This window comes from Argentina silus, assembly GCF_951799395.1.
Source record: "Argentina silus genome assembly, chromosome: X".
Classification (NCBI taxonomy): domain Eukaryota; kingdom Metazoa; phylum Chordata; class Actinopteri; order Argentiniformes; family Argentinidae; genus Argentina; species Argentina silus.
The window spans coordinates 47985000-48000719 of NC_139653.1; the positions used below are offsets into that span (position 1 = coordinate 47985000).

General features: G+C 45.3%; 1 protein-coding gene across 1 annotated transcript in view; it reads left to right on the forward strand.

Moving 5' to 3' along the window:
- Window positions 1-4359, forward strand: part of acbd6 (acyl-CoA binding domain containing 6) — a 39517-nt gene extending 35158 nt beyond the window's left edge. The window contains exons 7-8 of the mRNA XM_083696338.1: window positions 1339-1369; window positions 3617-4359. Coding sequence (XP_083552464.1) covers window positions 1339-1369; window positions 3617-3771 — 186 coding nt within the window. The 3' untranslated portion in view covers window positions 3772-4359. The remainder of the gene's footprint in view (window positions 1-1338; window positions 1370-3616) is intronic.
- Window positions 4360-15720: the final 11361 nt, after the last annotated feature.

Consider the following 15720-nt stretch of genomic DNA (forward strand, 5'->3'; position numbering starts at 1 on the left):
AGATTAATATTAAAGACATCAACACTATGAAGGAACACATATGGAATTATGTACCAGAATATGTTTTATATTTTAGATTCTTCAAAGTAGACACCTTTTGCTTTGATGACAGCTTTGCACACTCTTGGCAAGGTGTGTCCAAACTTTTGACTGGTACTGTACCCACACACACATACACACACACACACACAAACACACGCACATACACAAATATACAAACACATGCACACACACACATATACACAAAAACACACGCACTCAAACACACACATACAAACACATGCACACACACATATGCAAACACATGCACATACACAAAAACACAGGCGCACGCACACACACACACACACACACACACACACGCACACTGTACCAACGTCCCCCCTACTGACCCTAAATAGTGTCTATTCTGACATCATCCTTGGTCAGGGACCACCAGCCCTATTCAGTTCCCCCCAGCCTCCAGGCCACACTCCAGGCCACGTTCCAGGCCATGCTCCAGGCCATGCTCCGGGCAGATTGCTCCTTTGTCCCCAGGCTATTGTGCAATTGTGTGAGCGGGTGTGTGTGAGCAAGTACGCGTGTGTGTGACCATAGCCAATTCTTTTACCACGGTCTCATCCCCAGGACAACTCTCAGAGACCCCCGGCTTTGTTGTCCGTCCGTCCGTCCGTCCCCCAACACACACACACACACACACACACACACACAGTCGTGTCAACCTCACAGCCTGTTGAGCACAGAGGTCTGGGGGGGGGGGGGTCGACTCAGGTCGCTCTGAACATCTCGTCCAAGTTGAAAGGTTTCATCGTTCACCCGGGGTTCAGATCAATATTTAATCTTTTCCCATAATCCCTCTTCTCTCTACGTTGAAATCATCGGCTCCTTTTGTCCAATCTGGTTTACTCAGCGGCAAAGTTTACAAGCTGCACAAAAAGAACTTCACAACAGGTCCAGTTGAGTTGTGTCTTTGTTCAACAGCGAAGAGTTCCTGGTCCTCTGTGGCTCAGTTGGTAGAGCATGGCGCTAACAACGCTTAGGTTGTGGGTTTGATTCCTGCTGGGACCATATATACTGAAAAATGTATGCACTCACTGCAATGTAAGTCACTTTGGATAAAAGCGTCAGCTGAATGGCATTTATTATTATTATTATTATTATTATTATTATTATTATTATATTAGAGTTCCGTTTGAGATTAAATGAAAGACTCTTATGAGTCCTGAGTTGAAGCTGTCTAATAACCTCTTGTCAGCTTTCAGAGAAATGGAAATTAAATGTAATATATATGAAATAATATGTTTCTTAATTATAATGTTTGTCTGCTTGTCTTTATAGGATGATGAGGGCCAGACAGCACTACACTATGGTAAGGAGTTCTGTGTGTGTGTGTGTGCGAGTGAGCGAGCAAGCGAGTGTGTTTGTGTCTATTGTATGTAGTGTGTGTGTGTGTGTGTGTGTGTGTGTGTGTGTGTGTGTGTGTGTGTGTGTGTGTGTGTGTGTGTGTGTGTGTGTGTGTGTGTGTGTGTGTGTGTGTGTGTGTGTGTGTGTGTGTACACGTATGTAAAGGCCATGATCCATCTGCTCTCTCCTCTCTCTCTCTCTCTTCTCCCTCTGTTTCTACTGTTTCTATCTCAGGTGCATTTCATCCATCAGCGTCTCTTTCATCCCTCCTTGTTTCCATCTCTCTATGTCAGGGTTGCTGTGTGTGTGTGTGTGTGTGTGTGTGTGTGTGTGTGTGTGTGTGTGTGTGTGTGTGTGTGTGTGTGTGTGTGTGTGTGTGTGTGTGTGAGATATTCACCAGGTCTCCCAGAGGAAATCAACAGTGGTCCTCAGCCCCCCACTGACCCCCTCCGAGGGGCGGACCCCCTGTCCTCTGAGCCCTTGGTGTGTGTGTGTGTGTGTGTGTGTGTAGGGATACCATCTGTCCCATGGCTGGTTAGGTGGGTGGTGTGTGCAGGGTGGGTATGTGTGGACCAACATCTCTGTCTGTCTGCCTCTCTGTCTGTCTGTCTACCTGCTTCTCTGCTTGCCTGCCTATAGGTCTGTCTGTCTGCTTGCCTCCTTGCTGGCTACCTGCCTCTCTGTCTGTCTGTCTGTCTGTCTCTCTGCCTACTTGTCTGTCTGCCTACCTAACTGTCTGTCTGCTTGTCTGTCTGCCTGTCAGTCTGTCTGCCTACCTGTCTGTCTACCTGTCTGCCTACCCATCTGTCTGCCTGCCTGCCTGTCTGTCTGTCTGCTTACCCGTCTGTCTGCCTGTCTGTCTGCCTACCTGTCTGTCTGCCTGCCTGTCTGTCTGTCTGTCTGCCTACCTGTCTGTCTGTCTGTCTACCCTTCTGTCTCTCTGCCCATATTGGTGACCAGGCCTACTGAATAGGATGGGGAGGATGAGGCATAAAAAGATGACTAATAGACATAAGCGATGAACTCCAAGAGACAAATAGCAGAGAATGAAAATTCATTTCCACCTCTCTTTGCACAGGGCCACGCTGGCCGGCTGGTGATTAATCCTGGGTTTACTGCTCACCATAAATTGTTCTCCTCCACAACGACTCCCCCGGGGATGAGGGGTTTTACAGCCCAAGGCCCCACCACACACACACACAAACATGCGCGCACGTGCATACACACACACACACACACTCACATACGCAGTTGCACACACGCTGACACAAATACACACGCGCTCATCATCAGCACTCTGGGCTCGGCTAGCCACCCCTGGCTAGCTCTCGGCTCGGCTAGCCACCCCTGGGCAAGTGGTAGAGAGTTCCAGCTGTCAATCAGCCGTCCTGCTGACATCAGCCTTCACGCGGGGGTGGGGGGGGGAGTGGGGGGGTGGGGTCTTTAAGAGGAGCGAGCGATTGACACGGGCGGAGGAAAGCACTCAGTGCGGGGAGGCGGTGGGGGGGGTGGGTGGGTGGGGGGGCAGAGGTGCATCAGCAGCGTTGCTGAGAGTCACTAACTGGGTTAAGAAGAAAATGCAAGACACCCCCCCCTCCCTCCCTCCCTCCCTCCCTCCCCCATATCCTAGGCCCCCACCCCCCCCCGGGCCTGGGCCGATCTTTTAGAGCGACACAAACTGCCAATGGGGCACAAATACAGTGTCGGAGGCAGGCGCCGGTTCAGACCCACGTCAATGGACCGGCCAATCATGGACCCCGGAGCTCAGCACTCCGGGTCCCCCCAGTGTGTGTTCGCTCCAGGTCCCCCCAGTGTGTGTTCGCTCCGGGTCCCCCCAGTGTGTGTTCGCTCCGGGTCCCCCCAGTGTGTGTTTGCTCCAGGTCCCCCCAGTGGGTTTAGACGTAGCTGTGTGTGTTTACATCAGGGCTCTTCTTTATTTTACATTTAACATTATTCATTTAGCAGATGCTCTTATAAAGAACGACCTACAAATAAGCGCGTTTGTTTTAAAGGAAGTGATTTGACCATACATCACAATCAGTCACAGTGCTGAAGAAAGGAAGAAAATAATCGTTATTTTTCGTTGTTTTTTTTATTTTTTTATAGTGCAAAAGACCTTGAAACCTACAGTATGTAACCTGCATCACAATGACCTTTGTCTTTCTTCTACCCCTTCCTCCGCCCCCCCCCCCCCCCACACACACACACACAGCGTCTGCGTGTGAGTTTGCTGACATCGTGGAGCTCCTGCTGAAGACGGGGGCCGACCCCTCCATCAAGGACCAGGAGGGCTCCCTGCCGGAGGAGGTGACCGAGTCCAGCGCCATTTCCTCTCTGCTGCACCAATACACCGCCTCCAAGGGATAGGACCGGCCCCCCTAGCCCTCCCCCCAACCCCAGCCTTACCCTCACCCTCCCTCACCCTCCCTCCCCCCCAGCCCTCCCCCCAACCCCAGCCTTACCCTCACCCTCCCTCACCCTCCCTCCCCCCCAGCCCAGCCCAGCCCAGCCCAGCCCCTCACCCTCACTCCCCCCCAGCCTTACCCTCACCCTCCCTCCCCCCCAGCCCAGCCCAGCCCAGCCCCTCACCCTCACTCCCCCCCAGCCTCAGCCTCACCCTTCTTAACCCCACCACTCCCCAGCCCCAACAACCAGCATACCTGGGTCCTACACTATATTTTGTGATATTTTAGTTGCGCTTGGTTTAGCTTGCCCGGCACAATGGAACCAATGGCATAATCCTAGAAGTGCTAACCTCCGTCTCCTCACCTAGCGTGCTAGGCTAAATCAAGCGCACCTCCAGTATTTGAGTGAAGAGAGTCCCACCTGGACCCAGGTGTGTCAAGCCAGCTGAGTTCTCTCAATCACGGTCGGGCCTCAGTCCCACCCGGCTCCGCCTCTTTCCTACCATCACATTCTAAGGAGTGTACTCCTACTATCATTGCTATTAAAGAGTTAAACCAAAACAACCCTTCTCTACTGTCGTTTCTGGAGTCTTCGTCCTATTCGTTCGATCGCACAAGTCAAGTTTGTGTTTTTTCGGGTAAAAAAATACCCCAACCTTATTTTATTATTATATTTGTAGATATTTGTAGTTATTTATTTAGAATATGAGTTGGTGAAATGGGTGAATGAAGGCATTTGATTTCTATAGTAGGAGTGTTATGATTGCTAACAAAAGAGAATCAGCGCGGTAGATAAATAACGGTAAATTCCAGTAAATTACTACATTTTCTATATTATAATATGTTAATATGTCGGGCAAAATCAAAACATATTTACCATTTGTTAGCACACGCTCGGATTAACTTTTGCTAGCAATCATAACGGTGACGTCTGTCTGAGTGTCTCCGGTTAATGTTTACATTCTGCAGTTTGTGATGGACGGACGTTCGTAGCGTATTATGTCACTTCAGATATATCTGGATATTCTCCAAATAACCAACACATGGGCTGCTTACAAATCTGCTTTAGTTGTCCCAAAGCCCCTCAGACCAGCCCTCCGCCCTCCCCCATCCTCCCCCCTCCCTCCCACCCCAGCCTAAATCTGTCTCTCCTCTCCTAGCCAACGGCTTGATAAAGAAGCTAATGCACATTTGAACAAACAATGGGGACACTATAATCTCTCTCTCTAAATCCACCTCAATGTGAACCATTAAATAACAGTCACAGAAACGTCCGGCTGACAGCTGTCACTCAGACAGACGGGCTAAGGATACATAACAGGGCCCAGACGGTATATAGCTATCTATCTATCTATCTATCTATATATATATATATATACATATATATATATATATAGAAATATATATATATACTGCATACACCCAGACAGTATCTACACCCAGATAGAGTATAACGTTTTGTATCCACATGCCATGACCTATACCCTAGCTAGTATTGATACCCAAGCAGTCTATAGTATTGTGTCTATACCCAGAGAGAGTCTATAGATGTAATAATTAAACCCAGAGAGAGTCTATAGATGTAATAATTAAACCCAGAGAGAGTCTATAGCTAGAATATCTATACCCTGAGAGAGTCTATAGCTAGAATATATATACCCTGAGAGAGTTTATATTAGCTAGAATATCTATACCCAGAGAGTCTATGGCTAGAATATATACAGTAGGGGAAATAATTATTTGATCCCCTGCTGATTTTGTTAGTTTGCCTGATTACAAAGAAATGAGCGGTCTATAATTTTTATGGTACTTTTATTTTAACAAATAGAGACAGAATATCAACAAAGAAGTCCAGAAAAAACACATTATATAAAGTTATAAATTGATTTGCATTTGATCGAAGGAAATAAGTATTTGATCCCCTACAAACCAGCAAGAATTCTGGCTCATACAGACCGGTTATATGCCCATGAGGCACACAGATTACTCCTGTCACTTTAAGAAAGTACTCCTAATCTCTGCTTGTTATGGGTATAAAAAACACCTGTCAATAGAATCAATCTCTTCCATTCCAACCTCTCCACCACCATGGGCAAGACCAAAGAACATTCAAAGGACATCAGGGTAAGAGTTGTAGACCTGCACAAGGCTGGAATGGGCTACAAGACCATCAGCAAGAAGCTTGGTGAGAAGGAGACAACTGTTGGTGCAATTATTAGAAAATGGAAGAAATACAAAATAACCATCAATCGCCCTCGGCCTGGAGATCCATGCAAGATCTCGCCTCGTGGGGTAAGGATGATCATGAGAAGGGTGAGGGATCAGCCCAGAACTACACGGGAGGAGCTTGGTAATGATATTAAGGCAGCTGGGACCACAGTCACCAAGAAAACCATTGGTAACACACTACACCGTAACGGATTGAAATCCTGCAGTGCCCGCAAGGTCCCCCTGCTCAAGAAGGCACATGTACAGGCCCATCTGAAGTTTGCCAATGAACACTTAAATGATTCAGAAAAGGCTTGGGAGAAGGTGATGTGGTCAGATGAGACCAAAATTGAACTCTTTGGCATAAATTCGACTTCGTGTTTGGAGGGAGAGAAATGCTGAATGCTACAATCCCAAGAATACCATCCCCACCGTCAAACACGGAGGTGGAAACATTATGCTTTGGGGTTGTTTCTCTGCTAAGGGTACAGGATGACTTCACTGCATTGAGGGGCCAATGGACGGGGCCATGTACCGTAAGATCTTGGACGAGAACCTCCTTCCCTCAGCCAGAGCACTGAGGATGAGTCGTGGATGGGTCTTCCAGCATGACAATGACCCAAAACATACGGCCAAGGCAACAAAGGAGTGGCTCAAGAAGAAGCACACTAAGGTCATGGAGTGGCCTAGCTAGTCTCCAGACCTTAATCCTATCGAAAATTTGTGGAGGGAGCTGAAGCTTCGAGTTGCCAAGCAAAAGCCTTGAAACCTTCAGGATTTAGAAAGGATCTGTAAAGAGGAGTGGACCAAAATCCCTCCTGAGATGTGTGCAAACCTGGTGACCAACTACAAGAAACGTCTGACTTCTGTGCTTGCCAACAAGGGTTTCTCCACCAAGTACTAAGTCATGTTTTGCTTGGGGATCAAATACTTATTTCCTTCGATCAAATGCAAATTAATTTATAACTTTATATAATATGTTTTTCTGGACTTTTTTTTTTTGATATTCTGTGTCTATTTGTTCAAATAAAAGTACCATAAAAATTATAGAACGCTCATTTCTTTGTAATCGGGCAAACTAACAAAATCAGCAGGGGATCAAATAATTATTTCCCCCACTGTATACCCAAATAGTCTATAGCTAGAATATCTATACCCAGAGTCTATAGCTAAAATATACACTCACTGGGCACTTTATTAGGAACACCTTGTCATGGTGGAGGTGGTGTAATGGTGTGGGGAATGTTTTCTTGGCACACTTTGGGCCCATTAATACCAATCAATCATTGCTTGAATGCCACAGCCTATTTGAGTATTGTTGCTGACCATGTGCATCCCTTCATGGCCACAATTTACCCATCTTCTAATGGCTACTTCCAGCATGATAATGCACCATGTCACAAAGCAAAAGTCGTCTCAAACTGGTTTCATGAACATGACAATGAGTTCAGTGTTCTTCAGTGGCCTTCCCAGTCACCAGATCTGAATCCAATAGAACACCTTTGGGATGCGGTAGAACGGGAGATTCACAGCTTGAAAGTGCACCTGAAATATTTGCAGGAATTGCGTGATGCAATCATGTCATCAGGGACCAGAATCTCAAAGGAATGTTTCCAACATGTTGTGGAATCAATGCCACGAAGAATTGAGGCTGTTTTGAGAGCAAAGGGAGGCCCTATCCAGTATTAGTATTGTGTTCCTAATAAAGTGTTCGGTGAGTATATATACCCAGAGAGAGTCTATAGCTAGAATATACCCAGGGAGAGTATAGCTAGAATATCTATACCCAGAGAGTTTATAGCTAGAATATATATATGTACCCAGACATAGTCTATAACTTGTATATCTATACCCAGAGAGAGTCTATACTAGCTAGAATATATATACTCTGATAGTCTATAGCTAGAATATCAATACCCAGATAGTCTATAGCTAGAATATATATACCCAGATAGTCTATAGCTAGAATATCTATACCCAGAGAGAGTCTATACTAGCTAGAATATCTATGCCCTGATAGTCTATAGCTAGAATATCTATACCCAAATAGTCTATAGCTAGAATATATGTACCCAGAGAGTCTATAGCTAGAATACCTATACCCAGAGAGTCTATAGCTAGAATGTCTATACCCAGAGAGTCTATAGCTAGAATATCTATACCCAGAGAGTCTATAGCTAGAATATATATTTACCCAGAGAGAGTCTATAGCTAGAATATCTATACCCAGAGAGTCTATAGCTAGAATGTCTATACCCAGAGAGTCTATAGCTAGAATATCTATACCCAGAGAGTCTATAGCTAGAATATATATTTACCCAGAGAGAGTCTATAGCTAGAATATCTATACCCAGAGGGTCTGTAGCTAGAATATCTATACCCAGACAGAGTCTATAGCTAAAATATCTATACCCATAGAGTATAGCTAGAATATCTATACCCTGAGAGAGTCTATACTAGCTAGAATATCTATACCCTGATAGTCTATAGCTAGAATATCTATATCCAAAGAGTGTATAGCTAGAATATCTATACCCTGAGAGAGTCTATACTAGCTAGAATATCTATACCCAGAGAGTCTATAGCTAGAATATCTATACCCAGAGAGTCTATAGCTAGAATATCTATACCCAGACAGAGTCTATAGCTAAAATATCTATACCCAGAGAGTATAGCTAGAATATCTATACCCTGAGAGAGTCTATACTAGCTAGAATATCTATACCCTGATAGTCTATAGCTAGAATATCTATATCCAAAGAGTGTATAGCTAGAATATCTATACCCTGAGAGAGTCTATACTAGCTAGAATATCTATACCCAGAGAGTCTATAGCTAGAATATCTATACCCAGAGAGTCTATAGCTAGAATATCTATACCCAGACAGAGTCTATAGCTAAAATATCTATACCCAGAGAGTATAGCTAGAATATCTATACCCTGAGAGAGTCTATACTAGCTAGAATATCTATACCCAGAGAATCTATAGCTAGAATATCTATACCCAGGGAGAGTATAGCTAGAATGTCTTTACCCAGAGAGAGTCTATACTAGCTAGAATGTCTATACCCAGAGAGTCTATAGCTAGAATATCTATACACAGGGAGAGTATAGCTAGAATATCTATACCCAGAGAGTCTATAGCTAGAATATATATATGTACCCAGACAGAGTCTATAACTAGTATATCTATACCCAGAGAGAGTCTATACTAGCTAGAATATATATACTCTGATAGTCTATAGCTAGAATATCAATACCCAGATAGTCTATAGCTAGAATATATATACCCAGATAGTCTATAGCTAGAATATCTATACCAGAGAGAGTCTATACTAGCTAGAATATCTAGTCTATAGCTAGAATATCTGTACCCAGAGAGTCTATAGCTAGAATACCTATACCCAGAGAGTCTATAGCTAGAATATCTATACCCAGAGAGTCTATAGCTAGAATATCTATACCCTGAGAGAGTCTATAGCTAGAATATCTATACCCAGAGGGTCTATAGCTAGAATATCTATACCCAGACAGAGTCTATAGCTAAAATATCTATACCCAGAGAGTATAGCTAGAATATCTATACCCTGAGAGAGTCTATACTAGCTGGAATATCTATACCCAGAGAATCTATAGCTAGAATATCTATACCCTGAGAGAGTTTATACTAGCTAGAATGTCTATACCCAGAGAGTCTATAGCTAGAATGTCTTTACCCAGAGAGAGTCTATACTAGCTAGAATGTCTATACCCAGAGAGTCTATAGCTAGAATGTCTTTACCCAGAGAGAGTCTATACTAGCTAGAATATCCATACCCAGACAGTGTTTATACCCAGAGGGTGTCAATACCTAGTGTCTATACCCAAACAGTGTCTCTACTAGCACCTATACCCAGTCTTTAGTCTTGTATCTATACCCAGAGAGAGTCTATAGCTAGAATATCCATACCCAGAGGGAGTGTATATACGGCGTCTATCCCCAGACGATGTCTACCCAGAGGGAGTCTATACCTAGTATCTATACCCAGAGAGAGTCTATAGCTAGAATATCCATACCCAGAGGGAGTGTATATACGGCGTCTATCCCCAGACGATGTCTACCCAGAGGGAGTCTATACCTAGTATCTATACCCAGAGAGAGTCTATAGCTAGAATATCCATACCCAGAGGGAGTGTATATACGGCGTCTATCCCCAGACGATGTCTACCCAGAGGGAGTCTATACCTAGTATCTATACCCAGAGGGAGTCTATACCTAGTATCTATACCCAGAGACAGTCTGCCGTACCACAGATATCCGGTCCTGACCCTCTCCTCGTTAAGCATTCCCTCCACAGCACCGAGCAGCCAGTCCTGTATGCTGCTGGTGTTTCTCCAAAGCTTGTTTCTCTAAAGTCCTCTCCTACACCCTGATTGGGTGGCAGGGCAGCGCGGGGCGACAGCGCGGTACGCTCGGCGCGCCGCGGGCAGGCTTGTCTGCACAACTGTGACACTAAGCCCATTATGCTTCCATTATGGCCCCTCTCTCCTCTCTCTCCCTCAGCTCCTCGTCTCCTGACGCTGCCTCTCTCCGCTCCGGGCCCACCCCCACACGGCTCAAACCTTCTTTACTTTAACATTTATGCATCGCTACAAGTACCCCTCTCTCGGCTGGCTCCCTCTAACAGCATTAGGGGACAGATGGCCACGGTTTGTTACTGGCATGAGCCAGTCCAAGCACTCTCCTCTCTTTCCCTCTCTCTCTCTCTCTCTCTCTCTCTTTATCTCGCTCTCTTTCTCTCTCTCCCTCACCCCCACCCCCTCTCTCTCTCCCCCCCTCACCCCACCCTCTCTCCCCCCTCCCCCTCCCCCTCTCTCTCCCTTCTCCCCCTCTCCCCCCCCCCCCCCCAGAGGGCTAAAAGCAGTGCCACTGGCCAGCGGTTAATGCAATCCTTTGGTCTCCTTCAGTAACAGGGCAGCATGGATTTCAACAGTAAGCAGAAAGCCTCTCTGCTGTGGGAGTGATGCAGCCCACTAATACAGCCAGGCCCTCCGTCCCCCCGTCCCCTCCTTCCCTCCTTCCCTCCTTCCCCCTGTTGGCTCTGTGTCCAAAGCTGTATGTTTAGTTCTTGATGAACAAGCATTCTAGTTTACTGCCACTCAAGGCTGGAGAGACGAGAGACATTGCTAGTGGAGTACATGTGGCAGGGGTTTCCAAACTTTTTTTGTCTCAGACCCAAAATTGACATCAATCATTTCCTGTGACCCCAAAAACTTGATTGATCGGGCTATGCCAACACATAATAATGACGTCCAAATGTATTCTAATGGCCTAAAAGATGCTCTAATTGCTTGGGTTTGAACCCCAAAACACTGCAATATAGGCTACAGGTACAATACACAGACAATGTTTGTCTCTCATGCTAAATAAAAATGTTTGTGTCTTATTTAAAAAATCATAGAGGTTGTTTTTTTGTGGTTTGATTTATCTTAGGGGACCCCGCACAGGGTCCCGACCCCAAGTTTAGGAACTGCTGATCTCTGATATAGATCTTATATAACACTCTCGGCCTACCCATCCCTGATGAATAATCTGGCCTCTGTACTCATCACTCTTCTTGCCCCAGCCATTCAACTCAACACCCTGATAACTAACGATCCCTCCTCTTATGATTGTGCAAATGCAGGTCGCCCCTTTTAACGACCCTCCAGTGGAAAAGGCCTCATTTCAGTTAAAACAGCCAACAACCTCGACGCCGTCATTGAAAGACCCCTGAGCGACTCCCGCCCCCCCTCTCGCTCTGAGACGGGTCGACGCTCCGTCTCGGCGGGCACTGCTCAGCGCGAAGCGGAGGAAGTCATCATTTGCCGAAACCGGAACATCTATTTCCATGTTAATTTATTCCATTCCCTTCCCAACTACAGTAACATAGAATTGTTGCCCTCTGGGAAGTTTGTAATAAAAGGCTGCCGGTCGATGATAATGGCATTTGTGCTTGTGTTTGTCATCTTTGCAAAAGCAACAGTGCAGGAATTTCCCCAGATTTATTTGTTTCCTAGTGCTGTGTAAGTGCCGTGTAAATTATCTCGACTGTCTTTGTGCCTCTTCATCTTGGTAAGGAGAGCTTATTACAGCCCATCCATTAAGGCCCAGTGGCTGGCCTAATCAATGCTTGAATAAAATCAGCTTGTTTCGTGGCGTTTTATGCAAACGCGCACGCTCGCTCTCTGCCTCGCCGGATCTCGGCTTCCTTTCACAACAGGAACGGCTAAAACACTTGAATCGATAATACTTTAGGTTTAGAAGACACCCTACAGGCCGCTTCTGCCTGCTTTGCAGGTAGGCTATACAGTACATTGTTGCATTTTGTTTACATTTGATTAGTTTCCCATGGTTTTGGATGTTGTAGTTATATTCAGTGGTCTAGCTTATGAGATTTAACTCACTAACTGCCAAAGAGTTCTGGAACCGTCAATACGTAGAGTGCCAAGTGTTTCATGTGGTGTTTACCTAACAACAACACTTTGATTGGCTACAAAATGAAACATCGTAATATATGCATTTTAAAATCACCCTAGGCAATCTAAAATGTTGACAATTTGGGAGACTTTATTCACCCTCAGCACTATATGAGTGATGCCGTATGTAAAACCTTTAGTCTGGTCCTCCATATGGTCTTCCACAGTCCGTTTATGATAACACATAACATTGTGTTTGTGAGCCATAGTCACATCCTGTTTGTTGATATATCCCACATCTAATCTACTCTCTCTATCTATGCATCCTGTCGGAGCACCACGGCCGAGCATATTTATCCATATTTCACAAAAGCCAGTTTACAATTAGTTAACAGTGCGGGGATTAGTGAAAGATTTGACTGTGCAAAACTGCAATCTGGTGCAGGTCTTTAGCTGCAGGAGGGGATCAGTGTTCTCAGCAGCCGAACAGATGTGCTGCTTCTGGCCCTGTTTTCTCTCTCTCTCTCTGTCTCTCTCTCTCTCTCTCTCTCTCTCTCTCTCTCTCTGTCTCTCTCTCTCTCTCTCTCTCTCTCTCTCTCTCTCTCTGTCTCTCTCTCTCTCTCTCTCTCTCTCTGTCTCTGTCTCTCTCTCTCTCTGTCTCTCTCTCTGTCTCTCTCTCTCTCTCTCTCTGTCTCTCAGGGCTGGGTGGAGGGGACAAACATACACTACTAACCCAGGGAGAACAGAGACTAGGACACCAGCATCCATCACTGGTAACGTCCGTCCGTCCGTCTGTTTGTCTGTTTGATTGACAGACTGAATGTCCTCTATTGAATGTGTGATGATTAACAGTCTATAGATGATTAACAGTATATAGGCTAGTGGGATGGTTAGGGGTGGAGCAGAATTATATACAGTCATCTGGGACTGTGTCAGGGGAGGCTGGTGGAGGTGGACATCAGAGGACGGGCTCATTGTAATGCATGGAATGGAATGAGGAATGGAGTTTGATACAATTCTTTATTCCGTTCCATGCATCACAATGAGCCCGTCCTCCCATGTCCACCTCCACCAGCCTCCCCTGGACTGTGTTACGGTGAAGTAGCTGAGTTGAGTTTTAGCATGTCAATGTAAATGTATTTATGCTAAAGTGGGCAATATTGATGGAGGATAAATGCAACTGCTTCATGACACAGTGAAACAAAGAGAAATATACACACCCGAGGTTAAACCAAAGACATTTCAGCTTTATTTCCTCATATAGATTTGACTGTACACTTCATCCCATTGCACAGAAGGCATATATGAATAGAATCAGTGCTCTGTTCTAATATTTTTCAAAGACACATGGCAACAATATTAGTAAATAGCGCCCATGAACAAGACTGTCAACACGTTCTGAAACTGTACAAAATTTACAACAATTAAGACGCAGAAGTTCAGAGGCAACATAGATCGAACAAAAACAAGTATATCGGTGTGTTTTTTTGTTAGATATTAATGTGTGTTTGTGTCTCTCTTTTTGTGTCGATTAGTTTTGCTCTCTGGTTGGCATAGTGTATGCTCTTTTTTGAACTGGTACGACATGATTTGGCAATTGACATATAGAAATGAAAATTTAATTAATTATAAACAAACAGACGTTGAGAATTTTTAATGTTTTCTTTGTTGTTGTTGTTGTTGTTTTTTACAGGAATTGATGCTGTTTTCATTCCATCTCTATCTCGTCTGTGTGCCCTCCATCTTTGTGTCATGGTGAGGGGTGGTGGGGGTGGAGGGGATGGAGGGGTGGGGGGGTCGTAAGATACTGTGTAAGACACGTGCTAGCACATTAGATACCATGACAACTAGGGCATCAGGCGCTTTAGAGTGGCACTCAGTATTAAGTTTCATAATCCTCCTCCTGCATGGAGCCTAGGATAGGGCTGTGATGCTGCAGTGACACGGTTGTGATTGGACAGTGATAGGACAGTGACACGGTTGTGATTGGACAGTGATAGGACAGTGATAGGGCTGTGATTGGACAGCGATAGGACAGTGACACAGTTGTGATTGGACAGTGATAGGACAGTGATAGGGCTGTGATTGGACAGCGATAGGACAGTGACACAGTTGTGATTGGACAGTGATAGGGCTGTGATTGGACAGTGATAGGGCTGTGATAGGACAGTGATAGGGCTGTGATTGGACAGTGATAGGGCTGTGGTAGGACAGTTATATGGCTGTGATTGGACAGTGAGACTACAGCTAGTGGGAGAACTGAGCCTCTGGGCTGGCTGTATGTGTAGGACAAGGGAGGTATAAATCGGTCGACGGGCTCATTGTAATGCATGGTCCTCCGATTTCTACCTCCACCAGCCTCTCCCAGGTATATGACTGAGTATGACTCTTTAACAGTACTCTGAAAACACTTAACGTCTTATCCTCACTGATATGCACAAACTGTAGGTGGGTGTGAATTGTTCCAGATGTATGTTCTGTGTTTCTTTAGTTGGGTAAGAAAATCACTGCAGTGTCTGTGTGTCCTAAAAAATAATCTCATATGTGAACTTCTACATTGTTATTATTGGGTTGCCCTCACACCTCTCTCTCCCCTCCCGTCCTGTCCTTGTATCAACTGCTAGACCTGAGTCTAACCAGGCAGGACAGTCTAACCAAGCGGGACAGTCTAACCAGGCAGGACAGTCTAACCAGGCGGGACAGTCTAACCAGGCAGGACAGTTTGACAGTTTAACCAGGCAGGAGAGTCTAACCAGGCAGGACAGTTTGACAGTTTAACCAGGCAGGAGAGTCTAACCAGGTAGGAGAGTCTAACCAGGCAGGACAGTTTAACCAGGCAGGACAGTCTAACCAAGTAGGATAGTCTAACCAGGCAGGACAGTCTAACCAAGTAGGATAGTCTAACCAGGCAGGACAGTCTAACCAGGCAGGACAACAGAAGAATCAATACTGACAGAAGAAATGAACACATCTCACAGTGAGACCCTTCACAGAGGAGACAAACAAGTCAAGCACCTACAATACAGAAGAAAACAGGTCTGTAGCAAGCAACTTCCCTTCGCTCACTCACACAGAGAAGACTCCTACAAAACATAGAGTTGGGGACAGTTCAGAATCAATTCAATGAATTCAGGAGGACGAATTGAAATTCAGTTTGATTCCATTTCCATGCCAGGGCACTAAAATGTTGCTCCTCGATTCAATTCATGGATAGAAAATGTCTGTGTGGACTCCTCAATTCGTGAATCCCCTGAATTGACAGAA